The sequence below is a fragment of the Hemitrygon akajei genome, chromosome 5 (assembly GCF_048418815.1).
Source record: "Hemitrygon akajei chromosome 5, sHemAka1.3, whole genome shotgun sequence".
NCBI lineage: Eukaryota > Metazoa > Chordata > Chondrichthyes > Myliobatiformes > Dasyatidae > Hemitrygon > Hemitrygon akajei.
Window position 1 is genome coordinate 164325493 of NC_133128.1, and position 26499 is coordinate 164351991.

Genomic DNA, 26499 nt, shown 5'->3' on the forward strand with positions numbered 1-26499 from the left:
AGGGAGAAGGCAGGAAAATGGGGTTGAGAGGGAAAGTATCAGCCATGATGAAATGGCAGAACAGACTTAATGGGCCGAATGGCTTAATTTTGTTTCTATGTCTTATGGTCTTATAATGGAATATATGAAGCTGACTATCAAATACGAAACTGTTTAAATGTCTGAACAAATCATCATGGCTTTGAACAACGATAAGGTCTCAGTAATAAATCTTGGCTGAAAAATATTTGTATCTATAAAATCGACTTGGTAGAAAGTAAAAGATAAGCAAATTGTTTTAAAGTTCAGGACTGATTCTATACTATTAGGGGGAAAACTCATTTTACTACTCAATTAACATTTGCAGTTTTAATGCAACAAATATACATTGTACAAAACAAGCTACTGGAAGTTTTGAATGATTTCTTCAACTTACTGCCTTTTGTGCTTTAGGTGAGCTTTGCAATACATCTCCTGGTAGTTCACTCAATACGATGATTTCCTGTGTTGCATTGACAAATAGTGGAGTGGGTTTTTCACCTTTCATTAAATCAGAATCTTGGTGTTTCCTGCTCTATGGCCATTGACCTTGGCCGAGAGAAAGCAATCCTTCCTGCCTACTCTGTTTTACCGGTTTCTCTTTATGGAGTACAAAGAGTGTTTTGTTTTTCCTTTATTCACCTGCCACATTTGCCATTTCCACTGTCTCTTCCATCATCTCTGATACTCTGGGTGGCAGGCCATATGCTGTCCTGTCTATGATCTCACAAAACGTTTTGGGAGGGATGAAAACTAACCATGTGTAAATTCAACTCGGCCAATTTGTATCTGTAATATTTTATACAAGTCATCCTACCATTGCATATTTCCCCCTTTAAGGTCTGGAAAATTATTCCTGTGATATTATTTTAATAAAGAACATGATGCAATGCAGTATCCTGATACATGGAATAAATAAAATTTACTATTTCCCCTTCAGCCACACAGGTAGTCAGGATGCACAACTGCTCCTTCCTCCCCATCATCCTCAGCCTGGGCTTCACCCCCACCCCAGGGCTGTGTGCTGAGCCCATCGCTGACACTCTGCTCACACATGACTGCACAGCTAAATGGTGGAGCAATCACATTATCAAGTTCTCCAATGACATAACAGAGGTGGGACTCCACCAGCAACGATCAGATGGCCTACAGAGAGGAGGTGGAAGAGCTCAAGACCTGCTGCCAGGCAAATAACCTCTTCCTTAACGTCAGCAAGATAAAGGAACTGCTTATTGACTTCAGAACAACTCACACCGCTCACACTCCCCTATACATCGGCTGCACATCAGTGGAAACTGAAAGCAGTTTAAACTCCTGGCGGTGCACATCACACACAAACTCTCATGGTCCCAGAGCACATCCTACACAGTCAAGAAAACTCACCAGCACCTCTACTTTCTGAGGAAGCTGAAGAGAGCTGCACATCCATACTCATGCAATTCTACAGACATGCAGTAGAGAGCGTCCTGACAGGATGCAACACTACTTGGTACAGAAACTGCACTATGGCAGACAGAAATGCTCTGCAATGGGTAGTCAAACTTGCCCAACACATCACTGGCACCAGCCTACCCACTGTCAGAGACATATATACAGAAAGGTGCTGGTAAAGGGCCAGTAACATCATGAAGGATTCCACACACCCTGCTCATGGACTGCTTGTCCCACTTCCATCAGGGAGGAGGCTATGTAGCAACCACGCTAGGACCACCAGACTCAAAACAGTTTACTTTCCCCAAGCAGTAAGGCTGATCAACATCTCCACCCACCAACTCCACCACTACTTAATTATTACCCATCAGTCACCTTATTTACAGCCTAGCATCACATCATGGACATACAATCAATGTATATAAAATATTTTATGTATTTATGTTTTAACACACAAAATGTTGGAGGAACTCAGTAGCTCAGACTCTTCTTGGATGGCTCAGGGGCAGGAATGGTTACTTCGAGTGCCAGGCTTTAAATGTTTCAGAAAGGACAGGGAGGGAGGCAAAAGCTGTGGGGGCAGGGCACTGTTGATCAGAGATAGTGTCACGGCTGCAGAAAAGGAGGAAGACATGGAGGGATTGTCTACGGAGTCTCTGTGGGTGGAAGCTAGGAACAAGAAGGGGTCAATAACTCTACTGGGTGTTTTTTATAGACCAGCCAACAGTAACAGGGACATCGAGGAGCAGATAGGGAGACAGATTCTGGAAAGCTGTAATAATAACAGGGTTGTTGTGGTGGGAGATTTTAATTTCCCAGATATCAATTGGCATGTTCCTAGAGTGAAGGGTTTAGATGGGGTGGAGGTTGTTAGGTGTCTTGATACAATATGTAGATAAGCCTACAAGAGAGAGGCTGTATGTGATCTGGTATTGAGAAATAAACCTGGTCAGGTGACAGATCTCTCAGTGGGAGAGCATTTTAGATCTCCTTTACCATAGCATTGGAGAGGGATAGGAACAGACAAGTTAGGAAAGCGTTTAATTGGAGTAAGGGGAGTTATGAGGCTATCGAGCAGGAAATTGGAAGCTTAAGTTGGGAACAGATGTTCTCAGGGAAATATACAGAAGAAATGTGGCAAATGTTCAGGGGATATTTGCGTGGTGTTCTGCATAGGTACATTCCAGTGAGACAGGGAAAGGATGGAGGGGTACAGGAACTGTCATGTACAAAGTCTGTTGTAAATCTAGTCAAGAAGAAAAGAAGAGCTTACGAAAGGTTTAAAAAAAACTAGGTAATGATAGAGATCTAGAAGATTTTAAAGCTAGCAGGAAGGAGCTTAAGAAAGAAATTAGGAGAGTCAGAAGGGGCCATGAGAAGGACATGGCGGACAGGATTAAGGAAAACCCCAAGGCGTTCTACAAGTATGTGAAGAGCACGAGGATAAGACATGAGAGAATAGGATCAATCAAGTGCGACAGTAGAAAAGTGTGTATGGAACCAGAGGAGATAGCAGAGGTACTTGGTGAGTACTTTGCTTAAGTATTCACTATGGAAAAGGATCTTGGCGATTGTAGGGATGACTTCTAGTGGACTGAAAAGCTTGAGCATGTAGATATTAAGAAAGAGGATGTGCTGGAGCTTTGGAAAGCATCAAGTCAGATAAGTCGCTGGGACTGGACGAAATGTATCCCAGGCTACTGTGGGAGGTGAGGGAGGAGATTGCTGAGCCTCTGGCAATGATCCTTGCATTATCAGTGGGGACGGGAGAGGTTCCAGATGCTTGGAGGGTTGTGGATGTTGTTCCTTTATTCAAGAGAGGGCATAGAGATAGACCAGAAAATTATAGACCAGTGAGTCTTACTTCAGTGGTTGGTAAGTTGATGGAGAAGATCCTGAGGGGCAGGATTTATGAACATTTGGAGAGGTGTAATATAATTAGGAGTAGTTAGCTTGGCTTTGTCAAAGGAAGGTCATCTTTACGAGCCTGATTGAATTTTTTGAGGATGTGATTAAACACATTGATGAAGGTAGAGCAGTAGATGTAGTGTATATAGATTTCAGCAAGGCATTTAACAAGTTTACATGTAAGGCTTATTGAGAAAGTAAGGAGGCATGGGATCTAAGGGGACATTGTTTTGTGGATCCAGAAGTGGCTTACCTACAAAAGGCAAAGAGTGGTTGTAGACGGGTCATATTCTGCATGGAGGCTGGTGACCAGTGGTGTGCCTCAGGGATCTGTTCTGGGACTTCTACCCTTCGTGATTTTTATAAATGACCTGGATGAAGAAGTGGAAGCATGGGTTAGTAAATTTGCTGATGACTCAAAGGTTGGAGGTGTTGTGGATAGTGTAGAGGGCTGTCAGAGGTTACAGCAGGACATTGATAGGATGCAAAACTGGGCTGAGAAGTGGCAGATGGGGTTCAACCCAGATAAGTGTGAGGTGGTTCATTTTGGCAGGTTAAATATGATGGCAGCATATAGTATTAATGGTAAGACTCTTGGCAGTGTGGAGTATCAGGCAGATCTTGGGATCTGAGTCCATAAGACACTCAAAGCAGCTGCGCAGGTTGACTCTGTGGTTTAGAAGGCATACGGTGCATTGGCCTTCATCAATTGTGGTATTGAGTTTAGGAGCTGAGAGGTAATGTTGCACTTATATAGGACCCTGGTCAGACCCCACTTGGAGTACTATGCTCAGTTCTGGTTGCTTCACTATAGGAAGGATATGGAAACTATAGAAAGGGTGCAAGGAGATTTACAAGGATGTTGCCTGAATTGGGGAGCATGCCTCGTGAGAATAGGTTGAATGAACTAGGCCTTTTTTCCTTGGAGTGACGGAGGATGAGAGGTGACCAGATAGAGGTGTATAAGATGATGAGAGGCATTGATCATGTGGATAGTCAGAGGCTTTTTCCCAGGGCTGAAATGTTTGCCACAAGAGGACACAGGTTTAAGGTGCTGGGGAGTATGTACAGAGGAGATGACAGTGGTAAGTTTTTACTCAGAGTGGTGAGTGTGTGGAATGGGCTGCTGGCAACAGTGGTGGAGGCAGAGACTCCTGGATGGGTACATAGAGCTCAGAAAGATAGAGGGCTATGGGTAACCATAGGTAATTTCTCAGGTAAGGACATGTTTGGCACAGTTTTGTGGGCTGAAGGGCTTGCATTGTGCTGTAGGCTTTCTATGTTTCTAGGTTTCATCAGCACTGGAAAGGAAAGGGGAAGATGCCAGAATAAAAAAAGTGGGGTTGGGGAAGGAGGACCAGTTGGAAGGTGATGGGTGAAGCCAGCTTGGTGGAAAAAGTAGTGTTGAAGAAGAAGGAATTTGATAGGAGAGGAGAATGGAGCATGACTTGCTAAGTTCCTCCGGCATTTTGTGTGTGTTGCTCTGAATTTCCAGCATCTGCAGATCTCTTTGCTTTTACATGTATTGCATTTTTTACTGAGTTCTTTATATATTGTGGATTTTTTTTTTTTGCTTGCTACATCAGATCCCGAGTCACAATTTTTTTGTTCTCCTTATATTTGTGTACAGGATATGACATTAAACAATCTTGAACCATCGTTATGTTATGGAGTCAGAAACAGACCCTTCAGTCCATCTAGTCTGTGTTGAACTGTTATTCTACCTTGTTCCATTGACCATAGCCCTCCATACCCTTCCCATTCATGTACCTATCCAATATTTGCTGAAATATTAAAATTAAACCCACATCGATCACTTCCTCTGGCAGCTCGTTCCACATCACCCTCTAAGTGAACCCTCTCAGGTGCCCCTTAAATATAATTTAGTTGCAAGATAATTTAATATAATGATTATAGGATTTTATAATCCCATAAAATTTGGAATTAAGTGAATTGTTAGAAAAACATCTGCCTTGCACATATCTGGAAAGTACGCTGCTTTTTACGAAGTCCAGACGTGACTGGACTGCCATCTGCTGGTACATTGTGTCCACGTTCCCTATATTTAAATATTAATATATGCTTGTGGGCATTGGACAGCACCACAGGATGAAGCAAAAAAAAAAGGCATCAAGACGAGCTACATAAGAACTTCTGCATCGCTGGTAGATGAGATTCCAACATGGATGAGGAATTGCTATGAGATCTAATGTTTAGTCAATCAATTTATCAGCTATTGCTTTATTGGACATTTACTCTTCTTTTAGTACTTTAATTTATTTACATATCCAGCACTGTACTAGGCCCTTTCAGGTCAACAAGACTGTACCAACCCTTTGAACAATTATCCTGCTAACCCATACATCTTTGAAATGTGGGAGGAAACCAAAGCAGCTTGCGGAATCCCATTTGGTAACGGAGAGAACGTACAAACACCGTACAGACTGTTGTAGAATTGAACCTGGGTTACTGGCACTGTAATGGTGTCATACTAACCACAAACACTAATTGTGAGAATGCCAATGGAAGAAAGATGGTGTTTCTACTTCTTAGAATTTTTGTTCTGATTCAAACTGTAATGGGTGAACTGGTTCCATTCTTGATATAACACTTCTGTTACAGTTCCAGAATATTTATTGTGCGGTGCTGATTGCAGTTTTTGCTAAATTAAAATAACATGTTTCAGAAAATAGCTGTAAATGTAATGCATGGGGTTTACAATAGATCTATAGTAATATTTGTAGAATCACTTGCACCGAAGAGAATATTTTTTGCATGGAGATTGTTTGACAACACTGTTCAGATGGATTTTTGGATTCATATGTCATGCCACCCTAAATTATTGGTATTTGTGGTGAAAATGGAGGAAATATCATAGAAAAGATGTGCTGGCATTGGAGAGGGTCCAGAGGAGGTTCACAAGGTTGACTCCAGGAATGAAAGGGTTATCATATGAGGAAATTTTGATGGATCTGGGTGTGTACTCGCTGAAATTCAGAGGATGAGGGGGAACCTCACTGAAACCTTTTGAATGTTGAATGGATGAACAGTAGATGTGGAAAGGATGTTTCCCATGGTGGGAGAATCTATGACAAGAGGACACAGCCTCAGGATAGAGGGGAGCCCTTTCAAAACAGAGATGCGGAGAAATTTCTTTAGCCAAAGGGTGGTGATTTTGTGGAATTTGTTGCCGCATGCAGCTGTGGAGGCCAGGTTGTTGGATGTATTTAAGGCAGAGATTGATAGATTCTTGAATGAACATGGCCTCAGAGGATACGGGGAGAAGGCCGGGAACTGGGGTTAAGGAGGGAAAAAAGGGATAAGCCATGACTGAATGGCGGAGTAAACTTGATGGACTAGATGGCCTAATTCTGCTCCTATGTCTTATGGTCTTACAAGAATTATGGCAAGGGATTAGAAACTGCCATAGTGTCCATTCCTTTTTTCAAGAGTGAACTGTGTAAGATGGGAATTAATGTTTATTTCTCTGGCCAGATGATGGGATTTTGTGCAATAATTCTGGTAGATTAACAGGGTGTAATAGTAGCAAATCTGCTGTTGTGAAGACTAGAATTTGGAAAAGCTGGAGAACCTTCTAGCTTTCTTTCAATTAACTTCTCACAAGTACAAAGGAGGTACGTCAGCCTGACAATATTATAACTATGTGTTTAAGACAAAGTGTCAGGACTTGAATAACAACAATATCAGGCCAGAAATTGCCTGGTTAAGTTGCCATTATCAAATACAAATGTTAGATTGGGGAATTCAGTCTCTTGAGTTAGTTTCAACAAATCAAAGCTCTTCTGTCTCTCAAACATTTTTTCCTAATTGATAACTGCCTCTTGATATTTCAGGTTTGATCTTTTCAATTAAGTCAATGGGGGTGTGAATTTGCAGTTGCCTTTGCCCTGTGTGTTTGGTGGATGCATTCTCTTGATTTGACATGAAGGCTATATTAATAATCCAAAGGACTATTATCAAAGTTCAAAGTAAATTTATTATCAAAGTACATAAATATATGTCACCATATACAACTCTGTGATTCATTTTCTTGTGGGCTTACTCAGTAAATGCACAATAGAATAAAAGCCATAATAGAATCAATGAAAGACTGCACCATCTTGGGCGTTCAACCAGTGTGCAAAAGACAACAAACTGCGCCAACAAAAATGAAAGAAATAATGATTGTAGGAGCCATGTACCTATTTTCTTATCGGTATTGCATTCTGTGTTATATGTTTATTATGGGTAATCTGTCACATGGGTTGGGGTGTGGTAGAAGCAAAGAGTTTAGGTATATATTCATGCTTTGTCTTTGTCCAGCTTGGATAGAGCTAAGGAGTAAGCTAAGGGGTGATATCTTTTTGTTGACCACTTAAGATTGCTTAAATGCACCTAAAATTGCTTAAATAAACTTGAATATTCTTGAATACATTTAGGAATGATTGGCTTAAGTATGTTTAATTATGCTAAGACTGTTTACTTTGTTATATCATTAGTTTTTGTTTCATTTGCTTTTATCATTTCAAGGTTGTTTTGCTAATTTAAAGGATTGAACGTGTTCTTCAACTTTGGAACTTTATTATTGGATTGAATAGCAAGTCATGCAGATTCATCCCCCCCACCCCCATGCTTAGTCTCTATGTGGTTTTGGTTTGTTTGAGTAATTGCTACAATAATAATAAATAAATAACCAAAAATATCGAGAACATGAGAGGAAGAGTCCTTGAAAATGAGTCCATCGGTTGTGGGAACATTTCAATGATTGTGAAAGTGACATTGAGTGATGTTATATCCTTTGGTTCAAGAGCCTGATGGTCAAGGGATAGTAACTGTTCCTGAACCTGTTGGTGTGAGTCCCAAGACTCCTGTACCTTCTTCCTGATGGTCTATATACTTTCCATTAAACATCTACAGAAGTTTGTCAAAGTTTTAGATGTCATGTTGAATCTTAGCAAACTCCTAAGGAAGTAGAGATGCAGCCGTGCTTCCTTTGTACTTTGCACTTCCACGTTGGGCCCAGGGCAGGTCCGCTGAAATAACACTGAGGGATTTAAAATTGCTGACCACCTCCACCTCTGATCTTCCGATGAGGACTGGCTCATGGACCTTTGGTTTCCTTTACCTGAAGTCAATAATCAGCTCCTTGGTCTTGCTGACATTGAGTAAGAGGTTGTTGATGTGGCACCACTCAGCCGATTTTCAGTCTCCCTTCCACCTGCTGATTCATTACCAACTTTGATTCAGCCTATGACAGTGGTGTCGTCAGAAGACTTGAATATGGATTTGGAGCTGTGCTTAGCCACACACGGGTTAGTGTAAAGTGAATAGAGCAGGGGGCCACACACACACAAACTTGTGGTGCACCTCTGCTGATGGACATTGTGAAGATGATGATGTTGGCAATGGGAAACTGACTGGGATCTGCAAGTGAGGAAATTGAAGATCCAATTGCACAAGTAGGCATTGAGGCCAATGTCTAGGAGCTTAATTGATTAATTTTGAGAGGATATTGAATGCCGAGCTGCAATCGATAAAGAGCATCCTGATGTATGCATCTTTGCTGTCTAGATGCTCCAGGGTTGATTGAATTATAGCAGGTATGTAATTTAAGCTCAGTTAATAACTCTCAATTTAAAAAAAAATAGCTAGTGTTAGCAATGATGACTATAAATCTAACAGATTATTATAGAAAAACCCATCAGGGAAATAAATATTTCATTTTGTTCGGTCTGGTCTTTATGTGACTCAGGAGTTTGTTTGATTCTCTTATCTTCTCTGAAATGAATCAGAATCAGATTTATCATCAGTGATGTATGATGTAAAATTTGTTGTTGGAGGTAGCAGTGCAGTCCAAAGACGCAAACATCTATAAATTACGAAGATAGATAAATAGCACAAGAGAAAGGAATAACATAGCGATTCATAGTTTCATGGACTGTGCAGAAACCAGATGGCAGAGGGCAAGAAGCTGCTCCTGAATGGCCTGTAACCAATACAATAATAAATAACTAACATTGATATCAAGGGCATGAGAGGAAGAACTGTTCCTACATTGAATTTGGGAACGATTCAATGATGGGGCGAGTGAAGTTATCCCCTTTGGTTAACTTGCTATTTTCAGGGAAATTAGAACTGGGCATTAAGTGATGGCCTTTCCAGCATACAGACTTACCCAGTAAAAGAAACAGGGGAAAATATCAATATGGCTAACAGCACTTTGAAGTTCTTTCTCACTTGTTCTGGACTCCCTCAAGATAGAATATTGGCTTTCTCTATCCACTCTAACAAGTTCTTTTAATATTTGTGCACCGCAATCAGATTATCCTTCAGCTTACTTTGTATTTCCTGTTGAATTTAGTATGTGGAACTAATACTCATGTCCAATCTCTTAAGCACTGCTGTAACACATTCAGAGATCATAATATTATTCAATGTGGAAACTGACATTGGCCCAACTCATTGCAGAACCTGGGCCTCTGTACCTCCCTCTGCAATTGGATCCTTGACTTCCTAACTGGAAGTCTACAGTCTGTGTGGATTGGTGATAACATATCCTCCTTGCTGACGGTCAACACTGTTCACCTCGGGGGTGTGTGCTTAGCCCACTGCTCAACTCTCTATATACATGTGACTGTGTGGCTAGGTTAGCTCAAATACCATCTATAAATTTGATGACAATACAACCATTGTTGATAGAATCTCAGGTGGTGACGAGTGGGTGTACAGGAGTGAGATATGCTAACTAGTGGAATGGTGCCGCAGCAACAACCTGGCACTCAACGTCAGTAAGATGAAAGAGCTGATTGTGGACTTCAGGAAGGGTAAGACAAAGAAACACATACCAATCCTCATAGAAGGATCAGAAGTGGAGAGAGTGAGCAGTTTGAAGCTCTGGGGTGTCAAGATCTCTGAGGATCTAACCTGGTGTCAATGTATCGATGTAGTTATAAAGAAGGCAAGACAGCGACTATACTTCATTAGGAGTTTGAAGAGATTTGGCACATCAACAAATACACTCAATAACTTCTATAGTTGTGCCATGGAGAACATTCTGACGGGCTGCATCACTGTCTGGTATGGTGGGGGTGGGGGGGGGTGGGCGTGCTACTGCACAGGACTGACAGCTGCAAAGGGTTGTAAAGGTAGTCGGCTCCATCTTGGGCACTAGCCTACAAGGTACCCAGGACATTTTCAGGGAGAGGTGTCTCAGAAAGGCAGCGCCCATTATTAAGATCCTCCGGCACCCAGGGCATGCCCTTTTCTCACTGTTACCATCAGGTAGGAGGTACGGAAGCCTGAAGGCACACACTCAGCGATTCAGGACCAGTTTCTTTCCCTCTGCCATCTGATTCCAAAATGGACATTGAACCCTTGGACACTACCTCACTTTTTTTAAATATACAGTATTTTTGTTTTTGCATTTTTAAAAATCTATTCAATATACATGATTGATTTGCTTGTTTATTTATTATTAATTTTATTTATTACTACTATTACTTTTTTCTGTGCTAGATTATGTATTGCATTCAACTGCTGCTGCTAATCACATGCCGGTGATAATAAACCTGATTCTGATTCCTGCAACCTGGAGAAATCTGCAGTGCTGGTGAGTCTGGAACTTGACATGCTGCTAATTGCCACGATTAAGTTATCTCAACTCTACCTATCAGAAGCAGATCCTTTTATTTCACACACTTCCATGGGAATGAACTTGTTTTTCTAGCATTCCCAGTTCTGACAAAGGGTTGCAGACCCAAAACATGAATGATTTCCTTTTTCACAAGTGCTTCCTGGTCTCCTGAATTTTTCGAGTATTTCTGCTTTTATTTTAGATTTCCAGCAAGTTTTTATTTCTATTTCCATTGTATATTCCAATGTTGCTTCCCAACAGGATAGAATGGAACAGGAGTGCTCCATTTAATTGGAGAAGCAGGTGGTAGATTTTGGTTATTACTGTATGTTAATGATTTGGACTACAGTATTAATGGATTTGTGGCTAAATTTGCCGACAATACAAAGATAGGTGGAAGAGCGGGTAGTGCTGAAGAAACAGAGAGCCGGCAGAGAGACTTAGTTTAGGGGAATAGGCAAAGAAGTTGCAAATGAAATACATTGCTGGAAAGAGTATGGTCATGCACTTTGGTGGAAGAAATAAACAAGCAGACTATTATTTAGATGGGGAGAGAATTCAAAATGCAGAGATGCAAAGAGACTGCAAGTTGAGTCGGTTGTGAAGAAGGTGAATGCAATGTTGGCATTCATTTCTAGAGGTATAGAATATAAGAGCAGGGATGTGATGTTGAGGCTCTATAAGGCACTTGTGAGACCACACTTGGAGTATTGTGTGCAGTTTTGGGCTCCTTATTTTAGAAAGGATATACTGACATTGGAGAAGGTTCAGAGAAAATTCACAAAAATGATTCCAGGTATGAGAGGGTTACCATATGAGGAACATCTGGCAGCTCTTGGGCTGTATTCCCTGGAGTTCAGGAGAATGAGGGGGGATCTCACAGAAACATTCCAAATGTTAAATGGCCTGAACAGACTAGATAAGGCAAAGTTATTTCCCATGGTAGGGGATTCTAGGACAAGAGGGTATGACTTCAGGATTGAAGGACATCCTTTCAGAACTGAGATGTAGAGAAATTACTTTAGTTAGAGGGTGGTAAGTATGTAGAATTTGTTGCCACGAGCAGCTGTGGAGGCCAAGTCAAGGCAGAGATAGATAGGTTTTTGACTAGCCAGGGCATCAAAGGGTATAGGAAGAAAGAAGGGGAGTGGGGATGACTGGAAGAATTGGATCAGCCCATGATTGAATTGCAGAGCAGACTTGATGGACCTAATGGCCTACTTCTGCTCCTATACCTTATGGTCTCGACTATTTCTCCAAGTCGTACTGTATTCCGACTAATGCACTTCTATCTGGAGCACTGAGTTTTTGCAGAGTCTTGAATCAGGTCAACCACCTCCAGAACCCAGTAAATTTAAATGGCTTAAAAAAAACCTCACTAGCTGACTGCAACAGCCAGGAAAAAAAATCAACCTGTGGCGTTGGCTATCCTGGTGTGCTGGCAGGATGTTCGGAGAAGCAATTAATAACAACTGTTTCCTTGTAAATATTTTTGTTTTCTTATAAACTTATTAGCAGAATGCAGGCGGTTTCTTGTTGGTTATATTGTAGAAGGGGAGGAATTTGGTTTGCAAATCCATTTAATTTGCATTCGGGCTTGAGTCAATATTGATACAGCTGCATAACTTTGACACTGGCATACCAAAAGCTATTGATTGTGTTGAAGGTTAGGTAGTATGAAGGTCCAGCTGCATGGAGCACCAACACCAATGCAAATGCTCAAGTCCCTATAATCAATCAGCAAGGGCAAAGAAAATCCACAGAAATACTTATGTTTATTCATTCATAGGAATTGGATATCATTAAATGCTTGAGCCCAATTGCTCTTGAGCTGTGAGATTGTTAGTCCACTTCATAATGAAGTCAACGACATTCATTTGGGTCCAAAGAGTCATATATAGACTGAACTGATTAACAGTGTCACCTGTTTTCCTGATGATCAATTCCATTAGGGAAATGAGAGTTGTTAGTATTGTTATGTGAATATAGCAGATATTAACTCTAACAAGAAGTAGGCTTCAGTTCTTAAAGTAAATGGAAATATGTCCAGGAAACTCGCAATTAGTCCTCAGCATGTTTTTGTAATTTGCACGCAGCAAGTTAACTCAATATTCTTATCCCTCAGAATCCTATTAGGCTACTGCTCCCGAGTTTGACAATGCAGCTCTTCTTAAAGGCATAACATTCACTGTCTTCAGTCACTGCTGCCTTACTTGTGGCTTTGATGATGAAAATATCTCAGCCAGGACTCCCAGAAGTTCTAGTCCCATGTGCTGATGACACCAGGATTAGTGGAGTTGTGAATAGAGTAGTAGGGACGTTGATGCGATGCGGAACTGGGCTGAAAAGTGGCAGATGGAGCTTAATCCAGAAAAGTGTTAACTGATCCACTTTGGAAGGATGAACCTTTGAAGGCAGAGTACAGGGTTAATGGCAGGATTCTTGGGGTCCAGATGCATAAATCCCTCAAAGATGCTGTGCAAATTGTTAGGGTGGTTAAGGCATGCTGGCCTTCATTAGTTGGAGGATTGATCTAAAATTGAACTTGAAAAGCAGTGAGGTAACATTGCACCTCAGTAAAACTGGTTAAAGCACATATAGATTATTGTTCAGTTCTGGTTACCTCATTACATGAAGAATGTGGAAACTTTGAGACGTTACAGAGGAGATATAACAGGATGCTGTCTGGATTAAAGACCATGTCTTATGAGGATAGGTTGGATGAGGAAGCTTTCTTCATTTTGGAGCAAAGAACGAGAGATGACGTGACAGAGGTGTACATGATAGATAGGGCAGACAGCCAGAAGCTGTCTCAGGGTAGGAAGGGATAATGAGAGTGGGCAGATACATTAGGGATATTTAGAGAATCCTGGATAGGCACATGGATGATAGAAAAATAGAGGCCATTGTAGGAGAGAAAGACTAAATTGATCTTGGAGTTACTATCTTTCCTTTCAGTTAGTCCTGACAAAGGGTCTCGGCCCAAAATGTCAACAGCGCTTCTCCCTGTAGATGCTGTCTGGCCTGCTGCGTTCCACCAGCATTTTGTGTGTGTTGCTTGAATTTCAAGCATCTGCAGATTTCCTCGTGTTTGATCTTGGAGTTGGTTAGTGTTGACACAACATCCTGGTTTGAAGAGCCTGCACTGTGCTATAGTGTTCTATGTTCATAACTAGTAATATCAGGATGTTTGTGAAGCCAGGGAATTGTGTGCAGGATGGTCAAATGGAAGTGCTTGAGGCTAAATACAGATTGAAGCACTATTCTATACAGTGCTTGGAATACAGCTTATGCCGACATTATCCGTGAAAACCGGCCATTGGAAAACCCAAGAATAGAGAGTTGTAGCTTTAATAGCTTCCAAAACCAAATTCAATTCCCCTACAAAATGAATTTTAGTTTTGGGGGTAAAAAAAAATCATAAAATCAAAACAGAAGTGACTATCATCTCCTTATTAGTTACTAAAGATCTGTGTTGATCAACTTGTTTAAGTGTTCACTGAGATCTTTAACCTCTCACTTCAGCCATCTAAGGTACCAACCTGTTTCAAGCAGGCTTCAATTATACTGGGTCTAAGAAGCAAGTGGCATCCTGCCTCAATGCCAATCGCCCAGTAGCACTTATGTCTAGTGCTTTGAGAGGTTGGCGATGAAACATAACTGCCTGAGAAGCAACTGGAATTGGCTCCAATTTGCCTCATGTCACAACAGATCTATAGCAGATGTCATTTCACTTGCTCTTCACTTAATCCTGGAACAGTTGGACAACAAAGATCCATACATCAGGATGCCCTTTATCAACTACCACTTGACATTCAATACCATCATCCCCTCAAAACTTATCAAAAAGATTCAAGACCTTGGCCTCAGTACCTCCTTGTGCAATTGGATACTTGATTTCCTCATTTGCAGACCCCAGTCAGTTCAGATTGGCAACAGTATCTCCTCCACAATCTCCATCTGTACAGCTGCACCACAAAGTTCTGTGTTTAGCTTCAGCTCTTCTAGCTTTACACATGATTGTGTGGCTGAACACAGCTCCAATGCCATATTTAAGTTTGTTGACAACACACCACTGTCCTTGGCTGAATCAAAGGTGTGACTGAAAATCTGGCTGAGCGGTGCCACAACAACCTCTTACTCAATGTCAGCAGACCAAGAAGCTGTCCTCATTGGGGGGGGGGGGGGGGGTTGAGAGAAGGAAATCAGAGGTAGAGAGGGTCAACAACTTTAAACGCCTCGGTGTTACCATTTCAGAGGATCTGTCCTGGGCCCAGTATGTAAATGAAATTACAAAGAAAGCACGGCAGCACCTCTACTTCCTTAGGAGTTTGAGAAGATTTGGCATGACATCTAAAACTGACAGATTTCTGTAAGTGTGTAGTGGAGAGTACATCGACCGGCTGCATCACAGCCTGGTATGGAAACACCAATGCCCTTGAATGGAAAATCCTACAGAAAGTAGTGATTACTGCCCGGTCCATCACAGGTAAAGAACACATTTATACATGGCTATGTTGCTGGGAAGCAACATCCATCACAGATACACTCTCTACCCAGGTCATGCTCTCTTCTTGCTGTTGCCATTAGGAAAAAGGCATAGTAGGGTTTCCCAACCTGGGAAACATGTACCCGTCGGATAATGGTAAGGCATTTTTTTAAAAAAAAAGGTTGGGAACCTAAGATGCAGGAACCTCAGGACTCAGAGTCTATAGATTCAAGGACTTTTCACCTCATGTTCTCTTTATTATATTGATCCCTTCCTTTCTTTTTGTATTTGCACAGTTTGTTGTCTTCTGCACTGGTCTTTCATTGATTCTATCGTGGTTATTGGATTTATTGGGTATGCCCACAAGTAAATGTATCTCAGGGTTATATAAAGTGACACATACATGTGTACTTTGAAAATGAATTTACTTTGAACCTTAATTAGCCATCTTAGAGTTTTTAGTCTGTATCTAATGCAGAATGCTCAAAGAGGAACCAATATTTAAGAACCATATTCCAGCTTTATTAAGTTGTAACAATTGTAGAAACCATTGAAAATGGAATTACAAAATACCTTAACCATTTTACAATTGTTCTATCTGAACATCTATGTAAAGAGACAATACTAAAACTGTGGTAGGTTATCTGCTTCCTGAAAGAATAAATGCAGAACTTTTCACTAGATTTTAAAAAAATCTTTTAATACCACTTTAACACAGAATTTCTCAAATCTACTTATCAACCAACCAAACAACTCATATTTGAAAAATTTCTGTGATGAATTTGCTGGTTTGACCTAACTAACCCTACACCATAAATGAATTAAGGCATGTGTCAAACATTCAACTAAAGAAGACCCAAGAAGTAAGAAAAAATACTTCGAAAATGTAAAAATACAATTCACAAAATAGCTAAAAATTCATTTCTTAGTGTTTGTCCAATACAAAATGGAACTTATTCAAGATGTGCGGCTGCATTGTGTCAAAATAAACAGCCAGAATTCATTTCGAAAATTACATTTGCAGAGTTTGCATAAAACGTGACAAATTTGCTCTGATCACTTCCTCCCAAAGCAACCTTAAATCTACAATTACGCTATGGAAAGCCGTAATTCAAGCTATCACACAAAAAGCAGTTAGGAGATTCTCCTGCGCTGCAAGAAATAAAGGTTCAACTCTTCAATTAAACAAAATGAAAACCATCTCACATAATTCAATACTGTAGTCAAAATACAATCTGACAATTTATAATTTTACAGTATTATGCATTAGCAGCTTGTCAGTTATCGAAATAGACAAGATTAAATAGAATGAAGCACAGATAATGCATTACCACTGAGAAACATTTGGAATTGATCAGTGACTAATGTATTTCTTATTCAATTTATAAGGTTGTTTTACTCTAGCTTCTAAGTAAAATTCTTTCACCAATATTACATAGGTAAACCCAAATCCACAAAACCTACAAGGTACAGATGAATGTGTACACATTTAAATGGCTTTCAGCAGAACCAGCATAATTATACACTAACTTGCAATGTTCAAACATACTATTCTCTGAAACAGTACACTAAGAATTGAAAAATTAGGTATTCTCCAAATTAAGTTACACATATAGGACACAGTAGGTCACCTATTTTTTGTAAGCCAGAGCTCAAGTGATTATTGTTTTAGAATTCATGCATAAATCATTTTCCTTTACAAACAAAGCAGTCCTTGCATCATTGACATCAGTGCATAATACAGTCAGTGATTCCTTTAACTTCTTGCACGAACAAACCAAAGTACAGCAGACACAGTTGGTAAAATGATATTCCAATTTCCCAATTCGCTTATCACCTTAACCGAATGGAGTGATATTCTTAATAAACTATTCAAAACAGTTCAGGAATATTTCAATATAGTAGGTCTTTAAGTTGTAAAATACTATCATACACAAAACTGTTACTGACATATATGCCAAAATAATGAGGTATCAATGCATCCTTCAGAAAGTTGCCAAAGAGAATTGCTTTTAATGCACATCATTCTGCTGGAGTCACTTATGGGTCAATAACCTAGTTTGCAGTAAGAGTTTCATCTAGTATTCCTTGACCAGAACAGAATACAATTTCATTATTTGTTGACGTTATTGCAGAGTTTCTGTTAACATTACCACTTCTATAGAGAAATGTGCATCAATGTTATAGTTCATCCTGAAAAAGAAAAAGAATTATAAACAAAGAGGAACAAAAGAATACTTAACAACTAAACTCCTGTAGATCAAATTGCAATAAAAATATATCGGTCATACTCTTCAAAAGAACAAATGCAAGTTAAGTATTTCAATTTAAATTGAAGGATCATTTGCATATTCTTTGCTTTAGTGTCAGCTAATAAGTAGATTGGGTGGGGTAGAGATAAGTCTCTACCATAGGAGATGCAAGGGGTTCTTGCCCTTTGCTGGCCTGCAGGACACCTTGAGGCAAGGTCTTGCACCTGCTTGCACCCCCCCTCCCCACCGATCAAGGTCACATGAAGCCATGGGAACAGGTGGTGAATAGTCAAATGAGCAGCTGGTGCATATCACAAGTCCTGACTATGCGACTAATGATGACAGCCAATCTCTGAAGAGGATTGATAATGGGTGGGGTCACCTGTCTTGTAAAGACATTGGCCAGAAGAAGGCAATGGCAAACTACTTCTTGCCAAGCACAATCATAGTTATGGAAGAACATGGTTGCTCACATTGTACAACATTGCACATAATGAATTAACATGCATATCTATTAAAATCAATCATTTATTTCTCACTCCGGAAATATGATAATTGGGGAAAATCTATGAAAATCTATATTCGATACAACTTCCTGTATGAAATTGCTCAATTGGCTGAATGGTCCATTCTCATTCTAAGTTTCCTTGCCTATATACAAGATTCTATGTTCCACTGTACAGTAACAAGATTGCTAAGGCTACAGAATTCCATTGTATAAAATAAGGATCCAATGATAAATTGCAAACAAGAGAAAATCTACAGATGCTGGAAATCCAAGCAACACATACAAAATGCTGGAGGAACTCAGCAGGCCAGGCAGGCTCTATGGAAAAAGAGTATGGTTGATGTTTCGGGCAGGACTGGCTAAAGGGCTTCAGCCAGAAACATCTAATGTACTCGTTTTCCATAGATGCTGCCTGGTCTGCAGAGATCCTTCAGCAATTTGTGTATGTTGATCCATTGATAAATGATCATTTCTATTGTAAATATCAATGCGGATGAGATGAAATATTATAAATCATTTTCAAATTGGTGTGGTTTCATTTCATTTTTAGAAAGGTAATGAGAAAATTCACTCCTAAAAAATGTCTGTAGAAATGTTAGATTATTTCAAAATAAATTAACCTTGAGTTCAGGTGGTGCAGACATTTCAATCTATTCTACACTTTATAAAAGCTGATTACCTTTTCAGTTGAAAACGTGCTTATCTTTGGCTGCAGTTCCTCCAACCTTTTTCTCAGTAGCTCCGATATAACTTTAGTATCTCTGCTGTTTATATATTCACCTGTAGCACTCTTCTGCAAGGAAAAACATTACATATTTATTAAGCAAAACTGTAGATGAAAAAGTGTGGATAGAACATTAATGACCAGGTAGTGTTTATAAATTTGTAATTTTAATTTCAAATAACAATTTATATCATACCTCTTGATAATACAAATTCCTAAATTCAACAAATCATGCAAGACTGTTTATCAAAATGGAAGTCTTTAAAAATAAACAATGGATACTGCTTTATACCTGCCCCTATGTAGTCTCGTGACCCCAGTTAGAAATTTTTGATAAGGATTTTATATTCATTAGCATGTGCATTTGTGTAGGACGTAGAGGGTAAAATATTATTTAGGCTCATTATAAGCAATTTTTCATTAACTAGTTTTCTGTTTTGACCACAGAACTTGAAGCAAAGCTGTTTGTTTATTTTGCTCCATCGTTTGGTTTTGCCAAATGGCATATTATTCTTGGCTTAAAAGTAAAGTCTTCGCAGAATATTGGAGCTGGAATTTAATAGAGCAAGTATCAACTTAATAACTTGTTATGCAACACCAATCAATTCTCAGGTTCAGAAAGTTGAAAAAAAAAGAAACATCCAATGTTATGCTCATCTGAACCAAGTTATTAGATTTCAAAAATCCCAAATATGACATTTTTTCATTTTCTCCAATTTTGTTAATCTGATATCTCTTTCCACCTTCTGTATACTACTACTTGACTAATTTGCTTCCTTTCTGCTTCTTCAAATCTCATCAGCTACAGAGAATGTGCCAATGGTCCCAACCTTTGTTGCCCAGCTGTCTCATTGCACTTGTTTCCCTATGGTCAACTTGCATTTCCAACAGGTTGCTAAGCAAAACTCTTTTGAGGTGAAGAAACTCATAATGGCTATTGTGCGAATCCTCAGACCAACAATTCAGTACCTTCTTTTCTCCTTGAAAAGGATAGAATTTAACTGTAGGGTATGCTCTGATACCAGCAGTTTGACAAGTATGTGGGTTATTCTGACAGTCCAACTTCCCTGCTTTTATTTTGCCTTTGAATGTCTGAAAGAAAATGACATTTAGATTAAATGAATAATAATTTGCCCTCTTTCTAATTATAGTAAGTTTGTCTTATGATTAGCTGTAACTGCAAGAAAATGTTTGTGAACCTTTTGCAATTACCTGGTTTTCTGCATTAATTACTCATAAAATGTGAACTGATCTTGATCTAAATTACAGTAATAGACAAAAATAATCTGTCTAAGCTATTATCATACTAACAATTGTACTTGTCATGTCCTTGTTGAACATATTGTTTAATCATTCACAGTCCAAGCTGGAATAAGTTTGTAAACCCTTGCATTTAATAACTGGTAGAACCTCCTTTAGCAGCAATAACCACCATCAAACATGTCCTGTAGCTGCTGATCAGACTTGCACAACAGCGAGGAGGAATGTTGGATCATTCCTTCATATACAACTATTCCAGTTCATCAATATTTATGGGATTCCTTGCATGAACAGCCTTCTTCAGGTCATGCCACAGCATCTCAATTGGGTTAAGGTCTGGACCTGACTTGGCCATTCCAAAACACAAATTTTCTTCTTTTTAAACCAATCTGTTGTTGTTCTTCGGATTATTGTCATGTTGCATTATCCAACTTCTATTCAGCTTCAGGTGACAGACTGTTATCCTGACAATCTCCTGTAAAATGTCTTGATACAATTTTGAATTACTCCCTCAATGATTGCAAGCTGTCCAGCCCTGAGGCAGCAAAGCAGCCCCAAACCACGATGTTCCTTCCACTATGCTTCACTGTTGGATGAGGTTTTGTTGTTGATGTGCAGTGCCCCTTTTCCTCGAAACATAGCAATGTACATTTCTGCAAAACTTTTGTCTCATCTGTCCACAGACCATTGTCCCAGAAGCATTATAGACCATCCAGGTGGTCTTCTGCAAACTTGAGACGTGTAGCAATCTTTTTTTTTGGAGAGCAGTGGTTTCATCTGTGGTGTCCTTCTACGAACACTATTCTTATTCCGTGTTTTTCTTATAGTGGACACGTGAACAGAGACTTTAGAAAGTTCAAGAGATTTCTGCAGGTCTTTTGCTGTTACCCTTGGGTTCTTTATCACCTCCTTCAGCACTGTACGTTGTGCTCTTGGTGTGATCTTTGCAGGATGCCCACTCCTAAGGAGAGTAGCAACAATACTGAACTTCCTCCAACTGTGGACTGATTAACATTTAGGTCTTAAGAAATGCTTTTGTAGCCTTTTCCTGCTTCATGCATCTCTACAATTCTCCTTCTAAGGTACTCTGAAAATTGGTTTGATCGCGGCATGGTGCACATTACGAGATCTTTCTTGAGAAGAGCAGGCTCTGTCAGTAACCTGACTTTGTGTGTCTTTTTTGATATATAAGGCAAGGCATCTCTACAACCCACAGCGCCAATCTCATCTCATTAATTGGAATACCTGACTCCAAATAGCTTTTGTAGAAGGCATTACCACAGACATACATGTATACTTTTTTAGAACCCAGACCGTGATTGTTTAAATGGTGTACTCAGTATTGACGAGAGCAGGCAGATATGCAGTTTAAATTAGCACCACCGTCACCACAGACATCATGGGATGTCATCAAAGACTGGCAAATTTCTACAGATGTACCATAGAGAGCATTCTGACTGGTGGCATTGCCCTCTGGTTTGCCAGCTCTGAGGTGGGCACAGACCTCCCGACCATTGAGGACGTTGTCAAATGGCATCCATCACTATGGCCCTCACCATTCAGGACATGCCCCCTTCTCATTACTAACATCAGGGAGGAGGCACTAGAGCCTAAAGACACACTCTACACTTTAGGAACAGCTTCTTCCCTTCCACCATCAGATTACTGAACACATGAGCACTTTCTCACCATTTTGCTCTCTTTTTTTGCATTACTTATTTCTTATTGAAACTTGTAGTAATTTTATAACTTGCACTGTACTGCTGCCTCAAAACAACAAATTTCAAGACTTGGACGATGGGAGTAGACAGTTTAAATGGCTTGGCATAAACTAGATGGGCCAAAGGGCCTGTTTCTGTGCTGTACTTTTCTATGAGTCTATGTCAGTGATAATAAATATGATTCTGTTCTGAAGGGTCTTTCTGGTAATGTACTTTTCTATATAATGGTGTCAAAGATTATGGGGAGAAAGCAGGAGAATGGGGTTGAGAGGGATAATAATGTTTGTAATCAGCCATGATGGAATGGGCTGAATAGCCTAATTCTGCTTCTATGTCTTATGGTCTTTATCAAGAGTGTAGGTGAACTTGTAACCCATCCTTGCAATCTTCTGACCCTTCTTCATTGCATTAATTGAATGACAAGGGGATTAAATATCTTCCCACAGTTTATCAAAAGAAGATGTAGAGAGACAAATTTTGAACACTATTTTTGAAAAAATGGTAAAAAAGAAGAAACACAGGTTACTACATCATAATAACAAGATATTTACCCGAGCAAGAAGTTCAAACTCCGGAGCAAAGTTCTGACAAGGGCCACACCAGGGTGCATAGAAGTCAATCACCCAGTGATCCTTTCCTTTTAATACTTTGTTTTTAAAGTCTTCTGGTGTTAAGTCTATGGCGGTTTGAGGAAGAAATCTGAATAAAGAAAAAGTCAAATGAAAGTTGATCAATTAAAAGTTAGAGTGCTAGTTCAGTGATATTATGGCTGAACCGCATGTTAACTCCATTAATGTGCTTTTGATCTACACCCCATGACACCCTTAATAAAAATATACCTATCCTACTTTTCAGTTAGTCCATTGTCCATTAATTCTTCTACAAAACGGATTTTAGATTTCCATAACTTTACAAGAGAAAGTAGTAATACCTTACTTTGTCATATTGTATAATTTAAATTGTGACCCCTTAAAGACTTTTCCCAAGAAATCTATTTTATCCATATCTACCCCACAAGTTCTTAATGATTTTAAAATACTTCAACAAAATCTTCTTACAATCACTTATAAATTTGGATTGAAACGGGAATTCCCAATTACTTGACCAAGGCTCTTTACCAAATCATTAGCTTTTCCTTTTCATAGTCCAGGCCCCATAATTTTCATAATGCTTTATATTGAAAAACATTTATACTTCCCTCTTAAATATAGAATTGAGCACTTAGGCACTTCCAATGGATTTTTCTTGAAACAGTGTTACAAACTGGGCTTTTCACAACATATAATCAGAATTCTGAATTCTAAAACCTTAGTTTTAGAAATAATGTACTTTTTAAAAATCTCCGCAGATGCCAAATCAGCCAAACATTAATGACGTTCTGCTTTTCAGATCTGTAGCACTCACAATATATTGTTCTTCATCAATTCATTCAATGTAGTGCGGTCACTCATATGGTAGTTGTAACTTCTTTTTTCTGGACATAATTAATGAATATTGTGGTACGTATCTCATTAAGTATGTCCAATTTTAAAATAAGCTTAAATCTTTAATACTTCTATCTCAGAAAAGCAGATCTTTTTGAATTTAAATTTGTTTTTTGTTTAAATACAATAGGACAATCGTGAGCTTGTTTCATCTGCTGAATCAGAGAAGTACTACATTTCAGGTCATGATCATTAGTCAGCTGCAAATGAGTAAATATTTGAAAGTATTAATTTAAAAAATTATCTTATAGGATCTTAAGCCGGAGTTGAACTCTGACCTTACAGCTGGAGCTTAAAGCATAACGTGGTGTTTAATGCACTCTAGCTGTAAGGTTCACTTCCCTCTGTTGTTTGTAAGAAATTTGTAGATTCTCCCTGTGACTGAGTGGGTTTCATTCAGGTGTTCCTGCACCCTCCCACATTCCAACGATGTACGGTAAAACAATTTAGTTGTGGGCATGCTATATTGGTGCCAGAAGCATGGCAACACTAGCAGGCTCCCCAGTAATTCCTCACTGATTTGATTTGTTTCAAACGATGCATTTCACCGCAAATTTCAAAGTACAAGTGACAAGAGAAGGTAACCTTTTCTAATCTTTTAAAAGTTACCTGAGTGCCCAAGACCCAAGAGATTGCGCATTTCTGGACCAACCATTATAGCTACTGCAAGAAGAAATATGAAATTGTTATTCAATTCAAGAGATTGAGAATTACTGCAGTTAATCATAGAATCAAAACAATTCCTGGTAAAATTGTTGGTTAACTTGCATGACAAAACCATCAAAGACTTACTAAGTCATTTCTGCCCAAGATTACCTTAATCACAAGTATTCCCAGTAATCTTCTCTTGGTATTTCACCGGTGACTACTAAAGCAAAGATTTATGCATCCTCGAGGTCTGCCCATATTTAATTTCATTGCTCATTCTATATTAACAATACCTTTAGACCACTGAACTGTTCCAAGGCTTTGCTTCCAAGTACATTAACTGTTTCAAGGCTTTATTTTTGCAATCTCTGACCTCTCCAGTGCAATATTTCATAATCTTTAATTCACCTTAAATGTACTTAATCACAGTGTGCTTCCCATCCACTAGTCTACTAAAGCCCACAGTAGATTTTGCGTTCGAAAAAACTAATCAACTTTGACCATCAATTTTGCCATGTACTGTATCCATATTTAACACATTAAAATCCCCTGCTGGGTACATTTTTAAAGATAGATGTAAATTCTTTAATGTAGAATTAAAGTGCAACTCTTGTGTAGCATCTACTTCCAAATGCAACCAATCTTCATAAGGAATATTAATTTAATGCTGAATTTTGGCAGCTATATATCCTGTATCTGGCCACTAACAGCAAGAACAAGACACAATCAATAAAGCATGACCATTAAAACCACAATAATTAGCAGATTTCACATTCTACAGAGTAGAAAAAAAAATCAACATCATGTTACACGCCAGGCTTCAATTAAAATTTCCACAAAGGTTGTTTACCAATCTGCTAAGCTTTCTGGTTCCTCAAGTAAATTTGTTGTAATTTTGGGCAGGTAATTGGACATACAAAGCATCTGGATCACATGCTCAAAGTTAGCAGAAATGTAGAATTAAAAAGGCAGCTTTGAGGCAGAAGTAGATAAAGGATCAGTGTTTCTGGGGTGGCATGACAGGGAATGGTGCTGCCTCACAGCAACAGCAACCAGATTTGATTCTGACCTCTGATGCTGTTTGTGTGGAGGTTGGACATTTTCCCTGTGACCACACGCTTCCCTTCAGGTATTTTGGTTATTGCCCATATTCCAAAGATGTGCTGGCTAGTAGGTTAGTTACCCTACGTGTCAGTGGAAGGTACAGAGTGTTGGAGGGGAAGGAGCAGGGATTAATGGGGTTGCAAGAGAGAGCAGCTTATTAAGAAATAGGTGGAGGAATGAAATTGATGGGAATACTTTGAGAGCTGTATATACTAAACAGGTAGAAGGCTTTCTACTTAAGGAATTATGAGAATATGCAACTTTTGTGTAAGCCATTACTCAGAGGTTAAATTAACTATGAATTAAATAGTTGTAAAATACATAAGGAAAGAAGCTTTTAATAATACATACTGGTACTTATAAGCATTATTAGTGTTCAGTGGGAAGAGTCGTATCTCTGGGTAGGACTGCACATTTTCTTTCTGACACAGGGAATAGTACTTCTGACAGTCCATGCTGCCTACTTTGACCGTTCCATTTAGCATCTACAAAGAGAAGCCAGCTACACATTAGTATTCAAGTAATTTGGGGAAAATTGAGACTTGTGAAATCTACTGGATACAAATGTTTGAGTGTTGCACTTACTAAGTTACATACACTACAATTACACTTTAAACCCAATTTACCAGGCGGGATTGAAATACAAAGTTTATTGTCTACAACACAAGGTCCTCAAAGCCTTACAGATTTGTCTATCTTGGACCGAAATTGGAAATTGGATCACTACCTTATTTTTTCTGCTTTTTAAATGAATGCAAATCCTTAATGTGCAATTAGGAATGCTCTTTCTTCAGAACACAGGAAAAGCTGATTCTGTTGATCCAGTATACTATTGGCTCAATATGTCTTTTGGTGCATCCGTGATGCAGAATATCTGAGCAGCGTTCCTGTAATATCCAATACTGAGTTTGTTTGTAACTTAGGCTTTCAAACAACTACACATTCTGTTTATTGTTACAGGACAATTGTCATAGAATGCTCTGAAACATTATTATGCTCTATTTTGAGGAAAAACAAACAAACTGTGCCTTCAATGATATGCAAAACAGCCAGTGAGTAAGATGCTCAAAATGCCGGAGGAACTCAGCAGGCCAGACAGCATTTTGTGTGTTGCTCGGATTTCCAGCATCTGCAGATTTTCTCTTGTTTGTGAGTAGATGCTGACATCTTTATCAACTGGTCAGAGATCTGTACATTATAAAAATACCACTGCTAACTTTGAGACTGACATAAATGGTATCAAATGTCTGTTTTTGAATCATAATAATTGCTCACAGGGGTGCGGATGATCAGGATGCTTAGTTCATTTGCCTATTCCA

The 26499-nt window shown here is 39.2% G+C and overlaps 1 protein-coding gene across 2 annotated transcripts in view; it reads right to left on the reverse strand.

Moving 5' to 3' along the window:
* Positions 1–15979: 15979 nt before the first annotated feature.
* The window catches only part of dnajc10 (DnaJ (Hsp40) homolog, subfamily C, member 10), a 53806-nt gene continuing 43286 nt past the window's right edge, over positions 15980–26499 (reverse strand). For both annotated transcript variants that reach the window (XM_073047062.1, XM_073047063.1), the window contains exons 18-23: positions 25532–25665; positions 24038–24091; positions 22496–22643; positions 19933–20055; positions 18919–19032; positions 15980–17672 (exon numbers count right to left, since the gene is read on the reverse strand). In XM_073047062.1, the coding sequence (XP_072903163.1) occupies positions 17661–17672; positions 18919–19032; positions 19933–20055; positions 22496–22643; positions 24038–24091; positions 25532–25665 (585 nt within the window). In that variant the 3' untranslated portion in view covers positions 15980–17660. The remainder of the gene's footprint in view (positions 17673–18918; positions 19033–19932; positions 20056–22495; positions 22644–24037; positions 24092–25531; positions 25666–26499) is intronic.